We start from the raw sequence: 23,870 nt of genomic DNA on the forward strand, positions 1-23,870 counted from the left end.
ATCCATTGTCTTGTATGTTTTGATGATCTTGTTTTTATAATTAAGAGACCAATGAAACAAAACAGTCACTCAGAACTGTATTTATTTATTACTCATTCTCACCCGCAGCCACATTCTGGTAAAAACGTCTGAGTTAGTTTCAAGTTATATGGGAATGTGTGAAATGTACTCCTCAGCCTTAAGTGTCTCCATTTGCGCTTTTCGCGTGGCGTCGAGTGGAAAGATGCTTCAGGAGGGTGGTCACGTGTCCTAGGAAGGCAGAAGTCCCGAGTTCGCGCCAGGTATGGGAGGAATTGATTCTTGTTATGCAAGCAGCGTGACATCCTTTACTCATACATGGCATTTCATTCGTACAAACAGATTGCATATGAAACTAAAAATGGGTTCTACCTTTAGTCCAGATACAACATTATTGTATTTCAGTGATCTTCCTTCTTTGGTTTAAAATAGACCAATGCATAGGTGTTTCTGTGTGGAGAAGCAGTATGAAACTTTCCATGAGCTAAAAGGAAGTGCTCCTCCTCACATCATAAGACCTCTTGAGTTCCATCCAATGTATATAAACCCTGGATTGCTGATACTATGTATTAGCCAATAAGAGCCTTTAAGGCCACTGGTCGGCCATATTGTCACTCCCCAGAAGGAGCAGTTTCCCAAACTCGGTCTTGCACTTGAGAACAAGAACCAGTAGCATTAGAAGTGCCAAGTAACACGGCTCCTTGTGGCTACCTGAACCCAAACCCACATTTTACCATCAAGACATGAATTGTGCATGTAGTTTTCATTTTTTCATTGTGGTTGTAAATGGTAGGCTTACTTCTTTTTAGCTTCCTCTATGCTTTTGTTTAGGTCACCCTTTCTGGCCTAGTACCGTTGGGCCGGGGCAGCGGCAGACCAGACAGTATTATGTATTATTATTTTACTCTCAGTCTTCCCTCTCATCAGGTATCCCAGTGTTTGCCACAGTCCTGTCAGCTGGCCTCTGTCATGTAGAGGTATGAGCTCATGGCCTCCCTCAGCCCCTTGCTCACCAGAGAGTCCGCTGAATCCACTCTGCCCTTACTGAAGATCATTGAACTGGGAAGACAGAGGCAAGCACAGGGAATGTGATATACCTACCACCAGTATATGCATCATCTTACAATGTGAATTACAATGCAGTTAATTGCATAGCTATAGCATGACACATCATATCATATTGACAAATAGTCAAATAAGTAGTGTGTAGATCACTTGGGACACAAAGTATGGTAGATGGAGGATTTAAGAATGTGCCCCACCTGTCTACGTCCTTCCAGTTGAGGGTGGGCCTCCTGATAGCTTTGGGGTACGGTCTGGTCATAGTAGTATTGTTTGAGCCTTGGATGATGCAAGGCTCCCTCAGTAAACAGCACAACCCATCTGCTGACTCTGTGGATAAACATGTTTCCAAATATTTAGAACATTCTCTACCCAAACAACTTATTACAGTAGTACCATACAGCCCACCCTCTTTGCATACCAGAGTAAGAACTGTGCTGTAATAATAATGCATTTGAGCCCGTCGATGGGCTTGTACCCACCAGAGTAGTGTTCCACCAATTGGCCCAGGGTGTAGAAGGTGAGGCTGGGGGAGATGTAGAACCAGCCGTTTTGGAGGCGACGGATGCGGTAGTGTTTCACTGTGCCCATGTACGAGGAGTCGGTCCTCCTAAGGACCGAGAGCGAGTAGGTGTCTGTGACCAGAAATAACACAAGACTCTTGTCACGCTACAACAATGAAACATCGCACAAGTCCTAGGCTTTTTTTTAAACTTGACATAACATTAAGTAAAATGAATTTAATTAAACGAGCACTAAGCCATGAACATGGTCTCACCTGTGTTTGTCTGACTCTGTCGTATCAGAAAAGCCCCTGTGTAATTGTGTGGCATCAGCAGCAGCTCCTCTGCATTTAACCTGCTGATGCCGTTATACTGCCACCTGATTAAAGATGGAGGAGAAATATAAAATATTCACTGTCAGAAGACAAAGATAGTACATTATATTTTTCACTCCTCTCCACCCTGCTGGGAAACTCCACTGGAACTACTGGTGCCATCATCCCCCACTGGGGGAGGAGTGACATAATTAGGACATTGATGATGTCATTCAGAGCGAGAGAACATCTACAGTATTGCTCTTTCAAATTGATGCATTCCGATTCCCACCCTCTAATGACATTCACTGATGTGTAAACAGCTGTGACAGTCAGAAGTAAAACTTGAGAATAAGTAGTAGGTATCTTACCTGTTTATTACTCTGGCAGTGTAGTGGCTGGGGATGTAACTCTCATTGCCTGTTGTTGTGGATCGCACCATCCAAAAATCCCCATCACTGCAAATAAAGGGGTCAGTCAGTGCATTCAACCAAACTATCACAAACTACCACATACAGTAGGGTCAGAAATGATTGACGCCATTGATAAAGATGAGCAAAAACGACTGTATAAAATAAATAAATACTGAGCTATATTGTATACTCCAAAAAGTTGGGAAATTATATTATTTTATACAATAAAATTGCTCAAAGAAATAGATTTTGTTCAACAAGTAATACATTATTTTCTCAAAAAGGTAGGGTTACAAATTATTGACACCCCTGTTTTTAATACCTTTCGAGGATAACGGCCTTGGGAGGATAACAGTACTGAGACTTTTTCTAAAATATTTTATGAACAGGAGAACACATTGGGAGCAATTTTAGACCATTCCTCCATACAGAATCTTTCCAGATTCTTGATATCCTTAATCTGCGCTTATGGAATGCCCTCTTCAATTCAAATCTCTTCAATTCAAACCACAGGTTTTCAATGGGTTTCAAGTCCAGAGACTGAGATGGCCATTGCAAAATGTTGATTTTGTGACCAATTAACAAATTCTTTGTGGATTTTCATATATTGTTGGGGCTATTGTTTTGCTGGAAGATACACTTGCAGTATCAGCCTCCTGGTAGATGCAACCAGGTTTTGGGATAAAATGTACTGGGTAAAGTTCATTGACCTTAACAAGGGCCCCAGGACCAGTGGAAGTAAAATAGCCCCATAACATTAAAGATCCACCACCATATTTTACAGTAGGTACGGGGTTATTTTCTGCTTATGCATTCTCATTTCGACACAAACAAACCACCACTCTGAGCAATTGTATTATTCTAAAAATAATCTAATTTCAATTCTTTGTTGCATAAAATATGAATCTTTATTTGATACAGTCATTTTTACTCATCTTTATCAAGGGTGTCAATAATTTCAGACACCTCTGTATATGTACAGCTCCATGCATGTATGCCACTTACTCTGATAACACAGTGAGCCTCTCCCCCATGCGGATGCTGGATTCCAAGGGATCTTGGGAGGGGAAGTCATAAAGGGACACCACCATGGGCCTGTTATTGTCTAAAAAGGAAGAATGGTTTTAATAGTTGCAATCAGCATTCACGCTGGCTGGTTGATGATTTCAGATTAGGTTAACAAATTCAAGAATTCAGAAGACCTATGGAGGAAGCTGGGCGTTTAATATTACCTGACATTGCAGGTTCAGTTGGATTCTCAAGGGTTGGCATATTGGATCGAACTTTGACGGTGCAATTCCCCATGACCAGCTGTTCTCTAGCTACAGTATATGTCTGTATGGCTCTATAGGCTGAGACAGAAAGAAGTGTATTGTCATTTATCTTCTCTTGTCATATGGCCAACTAAAACAAGATGACACATGAAGAGAAATAACCACAACTAGAAACCATAAGTTCCTCAACCTGAAGTTTCCATTAAAAAAAATATATGACAAGCCTTGCACATGTACCCATGTATATTCATTACTATCTAAACATTAACTCTGAAGAAATAAAAGAGTTGGGTGCACTTTACGATACACAGGCCTTAGAACAGTATACTTACCAGTGGAATAACTTGTAATTAGTGTAAATGCAATACAAGGTGCTTCCATAGTATGTTAGTGGGTTATAAAGTAAAACTGAAAACGTGCTCACCTTATTGAAAGAGAATACGTCTCACTCTTCTGCTCTGTTGCTCAGGAGACTACTCAATTTACGCAGATGTGGCCAAGGGGTAGATAGAAACAAGACAGAGGCTCACTGGATGAGGCCAGGTTTTTATGTCTCTAGTAGCTTCCTGTGACGCCAAAGGCTCTGACATCCTCCTGACTCAAAGCAATGTGTGGGTGTGTGTATGGAGGGTTGACATGTTATACGTCAATAACATTTTATTTCTGCATAGCTGCACAAAAAACACAAGATCAATATTCTGCTTAAAATTACAAACTACTTTTTTCCCAGGATTATAGCAATCAGCATGTATTTAGTATAGGCCTACTAAATACAGTGCCTTCGGAAAGTATTCAGAACCCATGACCTTTTCCACATTAGGCTAGGTTACAGCCTTATTCTTAATTTTAATTATTATTTTTTTTTTTTATCCATCATCAATCTACACACAATACCCCATGATGACAAAGCAAAAACAGGTTTTTAGACAATTGCAAACCACGTGTAACCACGCCAGCCCAGGACATACACATCCGGCTTCTTCACCTGCGGGATCGTCTGAGACCAGCCAGCCGATGAAACTGAGGAGTATTTCTGTCCATAATAAAGCTCTTTTTGTGGGGAAAAAACTCATTCTGATTGGCTGGGCCTGGCTCCCAAGTGGGCCCCTGCCCAGTCATGTGAAATCCATAGATTAGGGCCTAATGAATTTATTTCAATTGACTGATATCCTTATATGAACTGTAACTCAGTAAAATCGTTGAAATTGTTGCGTTTATATTTTTGTTCAGTATAAATGACATATTTCTGTATTTAATTTTCAATACATTTGCGAAATGTTTCACTTTGTCATTACAGAGTATTGTGTGTGGATTGGTGAGAAAAATAAATACATTTAATCCATTTTAAATTCAGGCTGTACCACAACAAAATGTGGAATAAATCAAATGGAAATTAATACTTTCCATATAGACTGTTGGACATCAGATAGGAGAGGATCTGACTCAAGAAGGATGACAATCTATTTTGCCTTGACCTATACCCAACTGATTAAGACCTGATGCACTCAGCTGGAACATCTCGGTGAGATGCAGAAATGAGATATACTATGCACTCAGTGGTTAGCTGAAATGAAAAAGCAAACTTCAGAGAACCTTATCTGAGCTAGGGCATAGCTGACCGTTCTACTTTATTTTTAGAGCAAGCTAAAAATAGCCTGCCCTCACCGTTTACATGCAGTTTGAGGTCAACCGATGTAAGAGTGAGCGGAAAAAGCTCACGTATGTGGTTGGAAACTATTGACCATACTCCTTTAAGTCTTCTGCCAAGACAAAGCTGAAAGGTGACAACTATTTTGGTCTGAAATACAGAACATTGATTATTTTCCTCAACCCTTTGCAACTATTAGATTTGCTGGCATGTTTGGTTGTGTGCGCAGTGGAAACACTTGAAGATATGACCACAAACCAAGGGCCCATTTTACATCTTCTAGCTTTATTTAGTAGTTTAGTAGTATAAATGAGTTGAATTGGCGGACCGTGATAAGCACCACTGCGCCCTGCAGTGAAGACTGAACACATTTCCACATTATAACAGGCTTGTTAAGTTGTTATTCATCGTGAATGTCTACTCAAGCAATGAGTGAACAGACTATAAAAACAAAAATGTAAAACAGAAAAAGACGCCATCAATTACAAAATAAACATTTTTAAAACACAGATGAAAGGAGAAGTGATTGAATCTAGACAATCACATTGGCCCACGGTTCTTTCCCATTGAACTTCTTTATACTTTTGCATATTCCTAAAAAGCAAGTATAATGTTCTAGAACAACCAAAACACAGTGCATTCATTCTGTCATTTGGGCCAGTATAACCTGCCATTTGGAAAACAGCACAATGCAGAGAAATGTACAGGGAGTCATGAATCTTGTGTTTGCACCCAGCTTGAGTGATCATTCTACAGTGTGAATGGAGTGACTCGGCAGAGCAGAGCAGTGCAGCAAGGTACAGTACAGGAAAACACACATCTACACTATGCCACACAATCAAAGGAGGTGTGTGTTCACAGTTCACAACATAACAAAATATGTGTCTAAATATGTGCAATGAATGAAGGTTTTAAGTGTCAATGTGTTCTAGAACATAGTATAAGAGAAGGAAGAGGAATGTGTGTTTGGACTACAGGGGATGTGAGAGATGGGACTCTTCAACCCCTCCTGTGCTGAGGAACCAATCCTATAAAAATAAATAAAAGATGTGAAAGGCAACAATCGGAACAAAGGAGGGACGTACAGTAATTGAAACCGGGATAATAAGTCTCCAGATTACCTTGCACAAGACACATGCATACATATGAAATGATGAGAAACAGTTGGGTGGGGGATCGTCCCATCTAGACCCTTCGAGTATACAGTAGATCTGATTAATCCTTTATTTTGTCCCCTCAGCTTGTGGCTCGAAGTTTGACATGTATACAGTTTTATATTTAATCTTCATTTGTATATATTCTCATATTTATCACACAATTCATCACAGAACACCCTGGCATTGAGTAGCTTCGGAGCAGGGTAGGAGAGAGAGAGACTGGGAGACATAAGTTACTGGAGGAAGAGAGGGCCACCGGTGAGGGCTGCTACCCTATGTGGAGTGAGGGAGAGATGGGAAGATTTAGCAGGAGACCTCCATGGTCTGGGCCCCAGGCTGGTTGTCCAGGCCCCCAGTGGTGTTGGCTCTTTCCAGCAGGCTGTTGAGGTTGCGGCTGCGGATGCTGTCCATGGAGGTGATGCTGGAGGAGGAGGTGGTGCGGGATCGGACCAGACGACTCATTCCAGCCGCGGGCACTACGACACGACACAGGAGTGTTAACATTCCAGTCACAATGCAGAGCACTTCATGCGATGCAGGAAGCATGATGATGTGTTCCCTCTGTTAGGGAATCACATCAAGAAATCATACAAATACTGCAGACATTCACCATGCAGACAAATCTGAGGAAATAAAGGGACCAATAAAATGTAAAGACTTCAGCACCACACACAACTACACTATGGAAACCAAAGACGCTGACAAGCATGTCTTGTAAAAAAGGCAATACAATAATAGCATAAAGCACTGAAAGAAATTGATAAAGGTAAAATGAAGCAAAACTAGCACCTTGTGCAACAATAGAAAAAAATCGAACATAAGTTTCATGCTTAAAGGAGCCACATAACCACCTAAACAAATGTCAAAGTATGCAGACAGTTCTCCACTTAATTGAACAATGCAGATGACCGAAAATACCAATAATATGATGTTAAATGGACTTTCTGAGCATACATTGACATTCATGTAATATGTGTTAGGTTGAATAGAGGCTGGTATTTGGCCAACTGGTCTAAAACTGCTACTGCTTTAAAACCTGGTACCTGATTCGTTGCTCAGGTGACTGAGAAGAATGTAGGGAACTGTTAGCATTGACGGAGGGAGGAAAGGATTGATAAAAGAAGAAAGGAGAACATATTGGATGGGAGTAAGGTTTATGAAGGTTGAGGTAATGAATAGAAGTCATTTTGAAGGAAAAGACAACTGCTGTATACCAGAGAGACAACCCCCCCCCCCCCCCCCCCCCCCCCAAAAAAAAAAAACCCCGATGTGTTCTTCCTGTCTGATTCTGGGGTATTTTAGCCAATACTCAACGGGCCGTTACAGCAAAACAACACCAACACTGTGACGAGAGTGTACCCTCATACATCTGTCAACGTGGTTACAGGGTGGTTACAGGGTGCTGCACTGGGATGCGTTAATGGCATAGAGTCCATACCCTATCTAAACATTTTTTAAAAAAGGCTTTATTTCATAATGGGAAGAATCATTTTCATTCGGCCACACTTCATAAACGGAGGATATTCTTGCAACCTCTCCAACAAAGTTGCTGTAATTTTAATGGTTTGACGTAGCTAGTTACATCAACAACTGTGCCAACTGATCTGTCTTTTTAATACAAGCCTAAAATGTGATACCATTTCTTTCAATGTGTGTAGGGTGATTTTAGCTATTTTACTACTTAGTTTTAGGATTATTGAGATTACTTATGAATTTATATTTGATATGATGTGCTTATTTCTGTGCATCTATGTCTCTGCAACGCTCTCGCTGCCGAAGAAAACAGACTTGAAACGTAAAACTACGCTGCTTCAAGCTAACCTCGCTTCGCTGACATGCTGCTTTTGCGTGCAGTATAACAGATCTCATAGATCACTATGAGAAGAGGCTTTAATCAACTCTAATCTGGCAGTGAAATGTCCTAATCTAATTAATCAATCAATCAAATGTTTTTATAAAGCCCTTTTACGTCAGCAGATGTCACAAAGTGCTGTACAGAAACCCAGTCTAAAACCCCAAACAGCAAGCAATGCAGATGTAGAAGCACAATGGCTAGGAAAAACTCCCTAGAAAAGCAGGAACCTAGGAATAAACCTAGAGAGGAACCAGGCTATGAGGGGTGGCCAGTCCTCTTCTGGCTGTGCCTCTGCAGGGAGAGACTTTGTGCTGCGTGGCCTTTACCTCCACTCTACAATTCTCCTCTCACACAGTGACACCTGGGGCTGCATGCAACACTCCCACTGCGGAGGACTGGGGGAGGAAACAGAAGAGCCTAGTACCATAGAAATGCTGTGCTGGTGAAAGGTGAGAGGTGAGAGGTGAAAACAGAGAAGCCTTTGCTTTGGGTCACAGGAAGAGCTGCATCTTAAACAATTTGGTTAGAAAACAAAAACACACAAGGCAAGAGAGTCTCTCCCACGCAGAATTGAACAGGAAGTCAATTGATGTTCAGAACATCTTCGCTGCTCGTCATTCATGCTACAAGCACTGTTTCTCACCTACTAAGAACTGAGGCTAGTCAACACTGCAAAGATGAAAGAGGAAATGGCGTTAGCTGTGAGGCGTGAGGAGCGGCCTCCTCCGTGACCAGTGTGACAAAAAGAGGGTCCTTTCAGACACGACTGGCTGCACTCCAAACCCAGGAGGGGGTCTGTCAAAGGCTCATGGGAAACCGTGATGAAAACAATACTCATTTGAGCAACAGTTGTTATTTTGCTCACGTCAACAGGAAATACATTGAGAACACATATGTTAACCACAAAGACGTACGACAGCTTGTTAGTGGATAATCAATACTCAAGAGTCAAATTCCAAGGTAGCAAACAGTTACCGGTGGCCAGAGACATCATTTCTTTTTTAAGTATGCTAGTGGTTAAGGAGTGGTTAATGAAAACACATTTACAAAGAAAAGTAAGAGTTGTGTACTTACTATAACCCATACCCTGAACAAAGTACTTGAAGGCCTCTGCTAGTTTCCCAGGCTGTTGAGGAGACGACAGTAAGTTAGTTATCAATTTAAATAAAAAAATGACATAAAAAACACACAAGGATATAATAACAGCATTTCAGAAGCTCAAACCTCACCTGCACAACCTGAGGCAAGCCTCCACAATCAGCCATCTACAGAGAGAGAGAGAGAGGACTTTTGAGTCACTACACATGCAATAGCTTAGCATCAAATATTTATACATGACACACACAGGATGTCCTGTTTCACCTCACCTTAAACAGTGTAGTCTTGGTTGGATTTAACCTGGAATTACACTCCACCTGAAACAAGGTTAAAGAGAGTTAGTGGACAAAAAGTTCAATCACATAAAGGAACTGATTTTCAACATTTAGTTCCAACATCCTACTATATATACACACACAAGCATGTAGAAGCGCACGATCCATAGTCACAAGCTAAACAACAACCACCTTAACTAACTCACCACTGCCTCCACTGCAGGAGATGTGTCTCCAACCACCAACAGAGAAGGGCACCTGGAGGGGAAGAGAGGAGTTTCCATAAGCACTGTGAGTTACAACCGGTCCGCTTGAGCATACTGCTGAAAACACGTCAAAACCAGTTCAAACTTTCAAACTCACGTCAGTGTGTTCACTGTGTCCTCATTCAGACCAATGACTGGCCTCTCGATTTCCAGATCCCGACGACTGTCGTTGAAAAAAAAGAGAGAAAAAAGGTTAGAGCCACATTTAGTCAGTCAGTAGTAGAGTCAGCGAGTACCTTGGGCAGGAGTGGATCCCTGCCCCCTCTCCACTCCTGCCTAGCGTACCCGTTGTAGGAGGCACAGAAGAGGGCCAGGTTGTCCTGGTTGATGTCCTGGGCGATGTGAAGGCGGTAGGTCTGGATCAGCTCTTGGTTGTCTGTTAGCTCATCCTGGAGGAACACACAAGGCATCAGTACGGCTGTGTGTGTGGATGGTATCATGACGTCACCTTCGATCACTTTTATGTAAAAATGTTTCAAACCAGGTTCGTTTTTTTGTACATTATCAAAGGTGAATGGAACTCAAAGATGGGCAGACGCCAACCCATCATACTCACAGTGCTGAAGTGGTGAGCCATCACTGTGTCCACGATGTTACTGGTCCATCCAGAGAGCTGAAGAGATAAAAAAACAGGACACGGTCTATGTAATACATAGCTAGGACTGTGGCAGTCAAGACATTTTGTCAGACGGTTATTGTCATGCAAAAAAGTCTGCCGGGCTCACGGTAATTAACCGTTAATTAACATATACATTTAGCATCTCCAGTCCTCCACACATACAAGCAGCATAAAAGCCACTGATGCACGCCTTTGACATCTACATTTAAACAAAGTCTAATAAATCTATTTCATATACACCATCACAATCAATATATTATTTATTTTGGTCAGGTCTAAAAAAACATTATGATATGAAGAACATTTATTTTCAGAAGAACTGAATATGAGTTGGCCTAATGTAGACCTAACACAGTGCCACCAACCCGGCCCGCTCCCAAGGACTGTGGGCTCTCGTTTTCTGTGGCCGACATGAGTAAGACATTTAAGCGCGTTAACCCTTGCAAGGCTGCCGGCCCAGATGACATCCCTAGCCGTGTCTTCAGCGCTTGCGCAGATCAGCTGGCTGGAGTGTTTACGGACATATTCAATCTCTCCCCATCCCAGTTTGCTGTCCCCACTTGCTTCAAAAAGTCCACCATTGAGAGAATGGCGCCTGAGGGGATGGCTGCCATTTTACGTGCTCCCAACCAACTGTGCTATTTTGTTAGTTTTTTCACATTGTTTGTAACTTTTTTTTTTTTTTTACTTATTTTGTAGATAATGTTGCTGCTACCATCTCTTATGACTCACCATCTCTTATTACTCACCTCGAACTGGAAGAAGAGGCCTACAAACCTGACCATTTTTTTTTTAACGAGTCCGACGCAAAGGATATACTGCTTTCTTGGTAACAGGCACAAATCCCCATCATTTGAGTGAGGAAAAGACGGAGAAAAAGGGGGTGGAGTTCGGGCTGCCTTCTGAGAATTCGTAGGCGAGTGAGTAAACCCCCACTGCCACCCGTTCTATTGGCCAACGTGCAATAGTTAGAAAATAAAATGTATGCTCTACAATCAAGATGATCCTACCTATGGGACATTTAAAACTGTAAAACGTATGTTTCATCGAGTTGTGGCTGAACGACGACACAGAAAATAGAGCTGGTGGGATTTTCCATGCATCGGCAGGACAGAGAAGCTACGTCTGGTAAGACGAGGTGTGGGGTGTGTGTCTATTTGTCAATAACAGCTGGTGCGCGATGTCTAATATTACAGAAGTCTCGAGGTATTGCTCGCCTGAGGTAGAGTACCTTATGATAAGCTGTAGACCACACTATCTATATTATTCGTAGCTGTCTATTTACCACCACAAACTGATGCTGGCACTAAGACCGCACTCAACCAGCTGTATAAGGCCATAAGCAAACAAGAAAATTCTCATCCAGGAGCAGTGCTCCTAGTGGCCAGGGATTTTAATGGAGAAAAACTTAAATCCATTTTACCTCATTTCATGTCACATGTGCAACCAGAGGGGGAAAAAAAATAAACTCTAGACCACCTTCACTCTGCACACAGAGATGCATACAAATTTGACCATAATTCGATCCTCCTGATTTCTGCTTACAAGCAGAAACTAAAGCAGTGACTCGTTCAATACGGAAGTTGTTAGATGACGCGGATGATACGCTACAGGACTGCTGCTAGCACAGACTGGAATATGCTCTGGGATTCATCCTATAGCATTGAGGAGTATACCACCTAAGTCATCGGCTTCATCAATAAGTGCATCGACAACGTTGTCCCCACAGTGACCGTAAATACAGTTGAAGTCAGAAGTTTACATACACTTAGGTTGGAGTCATTAAAACTCGTTCTTGTTAACAAACTATAGTTTTGGAAAGTCGGTTAGGACATCTACTTTGTGCATGACACAAGTAATTTTTCCAACAACTGTTTACAGAGAGATTATTTCACTGTATCACAATTCCAGTGGGTCAGAAGATTACACACACTAATTTGACTGTGCCTTTAAACAGCTTGGAAAATTCCAGAAAATGATGTCATGGCTTTAGAAGCTTCTGATAGGCTAATTGACATAATTTGAGTCAATTGGAGGCGTACCTGTGGATGTATTTCAAGGCCTACTTTCAAACTCAAACTTTGCTTGACATCATGGGAAAATCAAAAGAAATCAGCCAAGACCTCAGAAAAAATATTGTAGACCTCAACAAGTCTGGTTCATCCTTGGGAGCAATTTCCAAACGCCTGAAGGTACCATGTTCATCTGTACAAACAATAGTACGCAAGAATAAACACCATGGGACCCCGCAGCCGTCATACCGCTCAGGAAGGAGACGCGTTCTGTCTCCTAGAGATGAGCGTACTTTGGTGCGAAAAGTGCAAATATCCCAGAACAACAGCAAAGGACCTTGTGAAGATACTGGAGGAAATAGGTACAAAAGTATCTATATCCACAGTAAAACGAGTCCTATATCGACATAACCTGAAAGGCCGCTCAGCAAGGAAGAAGCCACTGCTCCAAAACCGGCATAAAAAAGCCAGACTACGGTTTGAAACTGCACATGGGGACAAAGATCGTACTTTTTGGAGAAATGTCCTCTGGTCTGATGAAACAGAAATAGAACTGTTTGGCAATAATGACCATCGTTATGTTTGGAGGAAAAACGGGGAGGCTTGCAAGCCGAAGAACACCACCCCAACCGTGAAGCACGGGGGTGGCAGCATCATGTTGTGGGGATGCTTTTCTGCAGGAGGGACTGGTGCACTTCACAAAATAGATGACATCATGAGGAAGGAAAATTGTGAATATATTGAAGCAACATCAAGACATCAGTCAGGAAGTTAAAGCTTGGTGGCAAATGGGTCTTCCAAATGGACAATGACCCCAAGCATACTTACAAAGTTGTGGCAAAATGGCTTAAGGACAACAAAGTCAAGGTATTGGAGTGGCCATCACAAAGCCCTGACCTCAATCCCTTAGAAAATTGGTGGGGAGAACTGAAAAAGCATGCGCGAGCAAGGAGGCCTACAAACCTGACTCAGTTACACCAGCTCTGTCAGGAGGAATAGGCCAAAATTCACCCAACTTATTGTGGGAAGCTTGTGGAAGGCTACCCGAAACGTTTCACCCAAGTTAGACAATTTAAAGGCAACGCTACCTAATACTAATTGAGTGTATGTAAACTTCTGACCCACTGGGAATGTGATGAAAGAAATCATTCTCTCTGTCACGTTCGTCGTATACATATTGAGCGGACCAAGGCACAGCGTAAGTAGAGTCCCACATATTTAATAAAGTGAACCTTCAAAAAACAACAAAGAATAAACGAACGTGAAGTTCGTAGCGCACATAGCACTAAACAAAAACGAAACAATATCCCACAAACGCAGGTGGGAAAAGGACCACATTAAGTATGATCCCCAATTAGAGGGAACGATCACCAGCTGCCTCCAATTGGGAACCATACTCACACCAACATAGAAATTCTAGACTAGAACACCCCCTAGTCACACTCTGACCTATTGCACCATAGAGAACCCCAAGGGGGTTCTACTATTATTCTGACATTTCACATTCTTAAAATAAAGTGGTGATCCTAACTGACCTGAAACAGGGAATTTTTACTAGGATTAAATAACAGGAATTGTGAAAAACTGAGTTTAAATGTATTTGGCTAAGGTGTATGTAAACTTCCGACTTCAACTGTACATATCCCAACCAGAAGCCATGGAATACAGGCAACTTCCGCATCGAGCTAAAGGCTAGAGCTGCCACTTTCAAGGAGAGGGACACTAATCCGGACGCGTATAAGAAATCCCGCTATGCCCTCACGAACCATCAAAAAGGCAAAGCGTCAATACAGGATTAAGACTGAATCCTACTATACCGGCTCTGATGCAAGTCGGTTGTGGCAGGGCTTGAAAACTATTATTACGGACTACAAAGCGAAACCCAGCCGCGAGCTGCCCAGTGACACGAGGCTACCAGATGCCTTTTGTGCTCGCTTCGAGGCAAGCAACACTGAAGCATGCATGAGAGCACCAGCTATTCCGGACGACTGTGTGATAACGCTCAGGATAGCCAATGTGAGCAAGACCTTTAAACAGAGCAAACATTCACAAAGCCGTGTGGCCAGACGGATTACCAGGACGTGTACTCAAAGCATGCGTGGTCCAACTGGCACTGACATTTTCAACCTCTCCCTGACTGAATCTGTAATACCGACATGTTTCAAGCAGACTACCATAGTCCCTGTGCCCAAGGAAGCGAAGGTAACCCCGTAAAACACTCACGTCGGTAGCCATGAAGTGCTTTGAAAGGCTGGTCATGGCTCAGATGACGCAATCTCAATCGCACTCCACACTGCTCTTTCCCACCTGGACAAAAGGAACACCTATGTGAGAATGCTATTCATTGACTACAGCTCAGCGTTCAACACCATAGTGCCCATAAAGTGCATCACTTAGCTAAGGACCCTGGGACTAAACACCTACTTCTGCAACTGGATCCTGGACTTCCTGACGGGCCACCCCCAGATGGTAAGGGTTGGTAACAACACATCTGCCACGCTGATCCTCAACACTAGGGCCCCTCAGGGGTGTGTGCTTAGTCCCCTCCTGTACTACTTGTTCACACAAGACTGCATGGCTCCCACACCATCATTAAGTTTGCTGATGACACAAAAGTGGTAGGCCTGATCACAGACAATGATGAGACAGCTTATACGGAGGAGGACAGAGACCTGGCAGTGTGGTGCCAGGACAACAACTTCTCACTCAGTGTGAGCAAGACAAAGGAGCTGATCGTGGACAACAGGAAAAGGCGGGCCGAACAGGCATTAACATCAACGGGGCTGTAGTGGAGCTGGTTGAGAGCTTCAAGTTCCTTTGTGTCCACATCACCAACAAACTATCATGGTCCAAACACACCAAGACAGTTGTGAAGAGGGCACAATAACACCTTTTCCCCCTCAGGAGACTGAAAAGATTTGGCATGGGTCCCCAGATCCTCAAAAAGTTCTACAGCTGCACCATTGAGAGCATCCTGACCGGTTGCATCACCGCCTGATTTGGCAACTGCTCGGCATCCGACCATAAGGCGCTACAGAGGGTAGTGCGTATGGCCTAGTACATCACTGGGGCCAAGCTTCCTGCCATCCAGGACCTATATACTAGGCGGTGTCAAAAAATTGTCAACGATCCAGTCACCCAAGTCATAGACTGTTCTCTCTGCCACCGCACGGCAAGTGTGGGACCAAAAGGCTCCTTAATAACAGCTTCTAACCCCAAGCCATAAGACTGCTGAACAATTAATCAAATGGCCATTGGACTATTTACATTGACACCCCCCCCACATTTGTTTTTTACACTGCTGCTACTCGCTCTTTGTTATCTATGCATAGTCACTTCACTACTACCTACATGTACAAACTACCTCGACTAACCTGTACCCCCGCACATTGACTCTATATACCCCTGTATATAGCCTCATTATTGTTATTTGCGTTACTTTTAATAATTTTTTAACTTTAGTTTATTTGGTAAATATTTTCTTAACTCTTTCTTGAACTGCATTGTTGGCTAAGGGCTTGTAAGTAAGCATTTCACGGTAAGGTCCACACCTGTGGTATTCGGCGCAGGTGACAACTAAAGTTTGATTTGATTTAACTTTGTTACTGTACCCAAGAAAGCAAAGTTAACTGAACTCAATGACTATCGCCCCATAGCACTCACTTGTCATCATGAAGTGCTTTGAAAGGCGTCAACAAAACAAAGCACGTTCCTATCCACATCGATGGGACCGCAGTGGAGAAGATGAAAAGCTTCAAGTTCCTCGGCATACACATCACTGACAATCTGAAATGGTCCACCCACACAGACAGTGAGGTGAAGAAGGCGCAACAGCGCCTCTTCAACCTCAGGAGGCTGAAGAAATGTAGCTTGAACCCTAAGACCCTCACAAACTTTTACAGATGCACAATTGAGAGCATCCTGTCAGGCTGTGCCCCGCAACAGCAGGGCTCTCCAGAGGGTGGTGCGGTCTGCACAACGCATCACCGGGGGCACACTGTCCGCCCTCCAGGACACCTTCAGCACCCGATGTCATAGGAACGCCAAAAATATCATCAAATTAATCAACCACCCGAGCCACGGCCTGTTCACCCCGCTACCATCCAGAAGGAGAGGTCAGTACAGGTGCATCAAAGCTGGGACCGAAAGACTGAAAAACAGCTTCTATCTCAAGGCCATCAGACTGTTAAATAGCCATCACTAGACTGCTACTACCTGGTTTCTCAACCCTGCACCTTAGAGGCTGCTGCTCTATATACATAGACATGAAATCACATGCCACTTAAATAATGGAACACTAGTCACTTTAATAATGTTTACATACTGCTTTACTCATTTCATATGTATATACTGTATTTTAGTCAATGCCACTCCAACATTGCTCGTCCTAATATTAAAACATTTCTTAATTTCACTTTAGATTTGTGTGTATTGTTGTGCCTTGTTAGATACTACTGCACTGTTGGAGCTAGGAACACAAGCATTTTGCGACACCCTGATACATTTTATTTTACCTTTATTTAACTAGGCAAGTCAGTTAAGAACAAATTCTTATTTTCAATGACGGCCTAGGAACAGTGGGTTAACTGCCTTGTTCAGGGGCAGAACAACAGATTTGTACCTTGTCAGCTCGGGGATTCGAACTTGCAACCTTTCAGTTACTAGCCCAATGCTCTAACCACTAGGCTACCCTGCCGCCCAAATGTGTATTTGATTTGATTTACATTTTACATTTTAGTCATTTAGCAGACGCTCTTATCCAGAGCGACTTACAGTAGTGAATGCATACATTTCATTTAATTTCACATTATTTTTCTGTGCTGGCCCCCTGTGGGAATCGAACCCACAACCCTGGCGTTGCAAACACCATGATCTACCAACTGAGCTACAGGGAAGGCTATGATGATGCCATAGACTGTAGGCTTGTTCGTTTAGCTTACAAGATATGCTTATAAGTCTCATCCCATTATTTTATATTGTATGATTTTATAGTAAGAAGTATATAATTTAACTTAAATAGAAAGGATATTTTTCCCATTCTAGAGCGAAGTTGCTTTGTTGAGCGTTGTGGCAACTTTAGTTGTGAATGATACAAACCTTAGAATGTCATAGAAATCTAAACATATATGGGCTGCATGATACGACTATAGGCTATTGACGGTTTGAGAAAGTCAACAAAAAAGCTTGCGCTCTGTTCCTTGCCTCAGGCTGCACAGCTGTTCTCCCATCAAGTGATCATATTTTCACCCATCAGACTATTCTCAATTTAATATTAACTAAAATGTACATTAGTTTAGCTTTAGAATGGCCCAATGGTAGGAACCGGGGCGGGGGAAAAAAATGTGTAATCTGTATGCACTCGAATAGCGAATGAAGGCCGTGCGCTTTCCCGGCGGTCTGTTTTGAATGATTCCGAATAGGCTACTTCTCTTTTATAGCGGAGCTGTGCTTAATATGAGCAGCTGAGAAATAAATACACTTATTTCACTCGACGCATCAACTACTGTTTGAGAAGAATGCTCTCACTGAGCGACAGGTGATATTCCGCCTAAACTCTGTATGCCATGGGCTCTCCAACCCTGTTCCTGCACCTACCAAGTGCTTAATTTCGGAAACCAAGTGCTTAATTTCGGAAACCAAGTGAAATCTGTTTGGGAAAATCAACAATAACATGTTTTAGCAACGAAACATATTTCACCATAGGCTATTCAAAATCAAATACAAATTCACTATAATTGTAGACTAACTGTAAGCCGCCCTGCACAAATCAATGAACCAACAGCATCGACTAGGGCTATTGGTTCTCTCCCAGACTAGTGTATAGACATTTTGGAGCGCAGCATAAGGTAACCAGTCCATCCAGTATGAATAATAATACAGTCTACACTCAAAGGCGATTACTCAAATTTGTTTAATTTTGGAGTAGAGGCTAGACCATTTATGTTTTTATGCCATGGGTAACATGCGGTATGCTATGTATTGTATAATGGCACAATCATACTTTTTATGACGTTTTTTTTTCAGGCTTGGGCTCATTAGCCTATGTGTATGCATAAGCTTTAATATTTGAATGAATCATCACCTTAGAAAGCACTGTGAATTTAGTTGTATAAGGCTTTGAAACAACATCCACACAACCATGTTTTACACTTAGTTTCAACCTGCTGTTGAACTTATTTCTTCAAATTGATCGGTAAGGTGAGTTTTAAAAGCATGATACTGTTTTGATGATAAGTGTCTGATGTGATTTTCGATCTGATGGTCGTTAGGGAGTTGGGTACTACCAAAACATGTCCAGAGTGCATAAAAGGAGATTACCGTGTCTCAAGAGGACTGGAGGGTTCCCGAGTGGCGCAGCGGTCTAAGGCACTGCATCTCAGTGCTAGAGGCGTCACTAAAGACCCTGGTTCGATCCCGGGCTGTATCACAACTGGCTGTGATCGGGAGTCCCATAGGGTGGCGCACAATTGGCCCAGCGTCGTTAGGTGAGGGTTTGACCGGGGTAGGCAGTCATTGTAACATAAGAATTTCTTCTTAATTGACTTGACTAGTTAAATAAAGGTTAAATAAATGTATTTTTTCTTTTTTTAACCGGTCACGTGGAATTTTACTGCGGTCATGACTCATGACTGCCGGTGTGACGGTAATATGGTCACTTCTAGGAGATCAGAACGATCTATGTCTTGGTCTGTAAATACGGGTGAGGACTACTGACCTTGGAGGCAGCCCAGTCGATCCATCCCTCGGCACACGGATCCACGTTGATCAGAACCAGGCCCTCTACCAGAGTAGGGTTGTTCAGCTGCAGGCGAGAGGAACAACAGGTCAGCCCCCGAACATGAGGTGAAGCAGCATAGCAGCATCCCAGTCTTCATACAGTAAGAAAGGAATGAAGATGAACATCTCAGGGAGACGTAGTGATTGGCGTTAAAACTGCATTCCGAACGCTACAAACGTTTGTAATTTTCAAGAAAGGCCAGATGTATCCACAGTGGCTGCTGAGATGCTGGTTACCTGAAACTACATGTTAATATCAAATGCAACAGCAGTTGTTACCAATCTAGCTACCTTGTTTCCATTTCACTCCAACCCCTAACTGGTGGAATTTGAAAATAAATGTTGAGCAGACCCCCAGAGGAACATCAAACACTGTGATTCCTAAATCCTCCAGACTATTTCCACCCTGTCCTCCTCCTCATGCTCTCTCGCTCCACTCATTCTCTTTCTCCTCTCTTCTAGAGAATGCAGCAGAGCCAAAATAAGCCAGGCATTGAGCGCAGAAAGAAAAAGAACACAAGAGAGATGGCGAGTGAATAACAAGGTGATTCACCCCCTCAGAATGGCACGGTTTATAATAGACAAGAGGACTGGTGAAATGCTGCGGTGTGAGTTGGATGTTCAGACTGTACAGGAAGCTGTAATCGACCACATAGAGATGAACTGAGAGAGACAGGTGATTTTGGAAAAAGAAAATAGACATTGGATGAGAGAGCTGTTGTCAAGTGTTAAGTAGACTTACTGCAAACCGGGATAGGATGTAGGCTCCTGCTCCCACGCCAATCCCAATCACACTGTTCACCCTGTGGACATCAGGAAATACATCACACCATCAGCAACACCAACTTTCACTGGTTTATCCATCACAACCTGAATGAGCCAAGTGGTCAATGTCCATGTCACTCACTTGAGCTGAGTCATAACCGAGGGCAGCATCTCAGACAGTTCGTCCATGGTCGGGTACTGGTACCCGGTGGGGAAGGGTGCTGCCGCCTCCTGCTGTCCGGGGGCGTCCACGTGGACCACAGCAAAGTGCTGCGTGATCTCTTGCATGTCCTCAAAGTTAAACAGCGTGTTGAAGCACGACTTATCTGCACAGAGAGGGGACCAAAAGGATAGTAATGCAAACCCATTCATTAGATATGAAGAATAAGAAACTGGGTGGTTCGAGCCCTGAATGCTGATTGGCTGATAGCCGTGGTACATCAGACCATATACCATGGGTGAGACAAAACGTTTATTTTTACATCTTTAATTACATTGGTAACCAGTTTATAATAGCAATAAGGCACCTCTGGGGTTTGTGATATATGGCCAATATAACACGGCTAAGGGCTGTGTCCAGGCACTCCGCAATGCGTCGTGCCTAAGAACAGCACATAGCCGTGGTATATTGGCCATATACCACACCCCCACGTACCTTATTGCTTAAGTAAACCTAGAAATAAGATACACAAGAATGGCACAAACCTATCATACAGAAAACACAAATCCATGGCATAAACTTACAGGTAATACTTCTAGAAGATATGTTACATGTTTATAAACACACTGTGTTAGATAATAGTATTACGGTTAATCTGCACACTCACGGTTGAGTCCGATGTCATGGTAGGTGAGGATGACTGGCCGGTTGCCCTTGGGAACGCCCCTCATGGTCACATGGAGCACGCCATGCTGAGTCTCAATATCATGCTCCTGCAGCCAATCATAGAGGAGAACAGACTGGTCAGGGCGTTGGTAGACAGATCTGAACAGTACCGAGGTTGGGAGGGAGCCACGCTGGTGGCCAGACCAACATATGCCCAATTCCAAACGGACTCCTAGGCCCTTGAGGTCGAGGACATTTTCACCGCATTGTTTTTTCTTATCTAATCTTTTTCAATCTACACCAAGTGCCTCAGGGTATGTGGAGGGGGATGTGGAGGGGGTTGGATGTGGACATTTACGGATTAATATTGTAATTACAGCTTACTACATCATTCCTCAGATATGAGAAAGACAAAAAAGGCCAAACAAATTGACAATCCAATCATGAGTGAGTCCTTATGATTGAATGTATACAGACTATAGAGCTTCCTGTCTCCTTTCCAGAGCCCTCAGACGGGACGAGGAGGAGCAGAGAGTGGATCAGCTGTTTCTCTTGGAGATTTTAAAATGCACTCCACCCCAAAGTATTACTGTGCAAAAATCCAGAGTCATCGCCATGTTTGAATGCTGCCACTGCAGGGAGGACAAGCCCTCTTCTATTCAAACTCAGACTCAAACTGACTTCATTTTTCTCCATGCCTCTCTATGCATTAAATAGCGTCCTTTCTTAACAAGAGACTGAACCTTAAAATGACACAGAGACAGAGGCTAGAGCCATCTATAAAATGCTGAATCATTTTTAGGATTCCAAGTCTGTGCATTAAGGTTTTCAGTGTAACCGAGTCAGTTTGGGCAAATTAAGAGTTTTGGGCAAATTAGGCCCAAAAATATGACAGCAATAAACTGCCATCTTTCTGAGCTTCATCACATATCATGACTTGAAACAGGAAGTGATGCAATACACCAAGGAAATAACAGCGTTGTTCCCTGGTGTGCCTCCACACTTTCTAAAGACCGATCCGGTACCTCTCTAAATTAGTGGCAGCAGTATCTGCTGACGTCACACACCATACCGCGGCGCAAGGTCGGCATGACTTGGGACTGTGTATCTGAGCATGTTAGTGTATGAATGTGAGCGAGTGTGTATAGGAGCACGAGGTAGTGGTGGGCAAAGAGCTTGCCTAGTCTCAGGGTGCACTGGTCATGCAATAATTAAGAGAGAGCGAGAGGAGCCTCCTCTGCTCAGAGGCAGGGCTGGGAACACTGCAGAAGGAACCATTTGAACATTTTAGAAATGAAAATGGTGGATTTCAAAGCTCCTCTAGAGGAAGTGAAGGTTAAACCTTCCGGTCAAGGACAAGGCAGCGGTATCCCTGTCTAAGTTCTCAACCAAACATACCAGCCATTTTCAATGCTTTAAAATTCACTATAGTCAGATTAAGACTTCATTTAAATGCACGGAGGCAAGTACATGCATTAATTAACAGCCAGGCGCCCACAGCGTGGAGACAAAGACAATCACAGAACAGAAACATGGCGACACATGCAACAGAGATCAATGGAAAAGGCTTTTCCTCAGGTTACAGTCTTTACTATTATAAGTTGTTCATATCAAAGTATTATGAAAAATAAGTTCTGCATTCAAAGAACGTATTTGAAGCTCACAGAAATAACACTCCCTTCTGTGTTGCTGAATGACCTGTTGTTATTAACAATGAAACACTCCCTTCTGTGTTGCTGCATGACCTGTTGTTATTAACAGTGAAACACTCCCTTCTGTGTTGCTGCATGACCTGTGGTTATTAACAATGAAACACTCCCTTCTGTGTTGCTGCATGACCTGTGGTTATTAACAATGAAACACTCCCTTCTGTGTTGCTGAATGACCTGTTGTTATTAACAGTGAAACACTCCCTTCTGTGTTGCTGCATGACCTGTGGTTATTAACAATGAAACACTCCCTTCTGTCTTGCTGCATGACCTGTGGTTATTAACAATGAAACACTCCCTTCTGTGTTGCTGCATGACCTGTTGTTATTAACAATGAAACACTCCCTTCTGTGTTGCTGAATGACCTGTTGTTATTAACAATGAAACACTCCCTTCTGTGTTGCTGCCTGACCTGTTGTTATTAACAATGAAACACTCCCTTCTGTGTTGCTGAATGACCTGTTGTTATTAACAGTGAAACACTCCCTTCTGTGTTGCTGCATGACCTGTTGTTATTAACAATGAAACACTCCCTTCTGTGTTGCTGCATGACCTGTTGTTATTAACAATGAAACACTCCCTTCTGTGTTGCTGCATGACCTGTTGTTATTAACAATGAAACACTCCCTTCTGTGTTGCTGCCTGACCTGTTGTTATTAACAATGAAACACTCCCTTCTGTGTTGCTGAATGACCTGTTGTTATTAACAGTGAAACACTCCCTTCTGTGTTGCTGCCTGACCTGTTGTTATTAACAATGAAACACTCCCTTCTGTGTTGCTGCATGACCTGTTGTTATTAACAATGAAACACTCCCTTCTGTGTTGCTGAATGACCTGTTGTTATTAACAATGAAACACTCCCTTCTGTGTTGCTGAATGACCTGTTGTTATTAACAGTGAAACACTCCCTTCTGTGTTGCTGCCTGACCTGTTGTTATTAACAATGAAACACTCCCTTCTGTGTTGCTGCATGACCTGTTGTTATTAACAATGAAACACTCCCTTCTGTGTTGCTGCATGACCTGTTGTTATTAACAATGAAACACTCCCTTCTGTGTTGCTGCCTGACCTGTTGTTATTAACAATGAAACACTCCCTTCTGTGTTGCTGAATGACCTGTTATTAACAGTGAAACACTCCCTTCTGTGTTGCTGCCTGACCTGTTGTTATTAACAATGAAACACTCCCTTCTGTGTTGCTGCCTGACCTGTTGTTATTAACAATGAAACACTCCCTTCTGTGTTGCTGCATGACCTGTTGTTATTAACAATGAAACAC

General features: G+C 42.8%; 2 protein-coding genes across 4 annotated transcripts in view; both read right to left on the reverse strand.

The window, feature by feature from the left end:
• Positions 1-64: 64 nt before the first annotated feature.
• LOC106582897 (src-like-adapter 2) lies at positions 65-4,133 on the reverse strand. Its single transcript, XM_014166488.3, has 8 exons — positions 4,009-4,133; positions 3,543-3,662; positions 3,316-3,415; positions 2,269-2,355; positions 1,859-1,962; positions 1,563-1,715; positions 1,281-1,410; positions 65-1,077 (listed from the first exon to the last, which is right to left on the reverse strand). The coding sequence occupies exons 2-8, from the start codon at positions 3,613-3,615 to the stop codon at positions 972-974; spliced, it is 753 nt and encodes a 250-aa protein (XP_014021963.1). The 5' UTR covers positions 3,616-3,662; positions 4,009-4,133; the 3' UTR covers positions 65-971.
• Positions 4,134-5,497: 1,364 nt separating this feature from the next.
• The window catches only part of LOC106582898 (protein NDRG3), a 66,599-nt gene continuing 48,226 nt past the window's right edge, over positions 5,498-23,870 (reverse strand). For 2 of the 3 annotated variants that reach the window (XM_014166489.3, XM_014166491.3), the window contains 13 exons: positions 20,884-20,989; positions 20,199-20,382; positions 20,034-20,094; positions 19,230-19,316; positions 10,440-10,496; positions 10,169-10,272; positions 9,981-10,046; positions 9,824-9,875; positions 9,612-9,659; positions 9,474-9,509; positions 9,319-9,370; positions 7,433-7,471; positions 5,498-6,865 (listed from right to left, as the gene is read on the reverse strand). In XM_014166489.3, coding sequence (XP_014021964.2) covers positions 6,693-6,865; positions 7,433-7,471; positions 9,319-9,370; positions 9,474-9,509; positions 9,612-9,659; positions 9,824-9,875; positions 9,981-10,046; positions 10,169-10,272; positions 10,440-10,496; positions 19,230-19,316; positions 20,034-20,094; positions 20,199-20,382; positions 20,884-20,989 — 1,065 coding nt within the window. In that variant the 3' untranslated portion in view covers positions 5,498-6,692. The remainder of the gene's footprint in view (positions 6,866-7,432; positions 7,472-9,318; positions 9,371-9,473; positions 9,510-9,611; positions 9,660-9,823; positions 9,876-9,980; positions 10,047-10,168; positions 10,273-10,439; positions 10,497-19,229; positions 19,317-20,033; positions 20,095-20,198; positions 20,383-20,883; positions 20,990-23,870) is intronic. The other variant, XM_014166490.3, reaches the window with a different exon arrangement.

Source organism: Salmo salar, chromosome 22 (assembly GCF_965601325.2).
Source record: "Salmo salar chromosome 22, fSalSal1, whole genome shotgun sequence".
In the NCBI taxonomy this organism is placed as follows: Eukaryota; Metazoa; Chordata; class Actinopteri; order Salmoniformes; family Salmonidae; genus Salmo; species Salmo salar.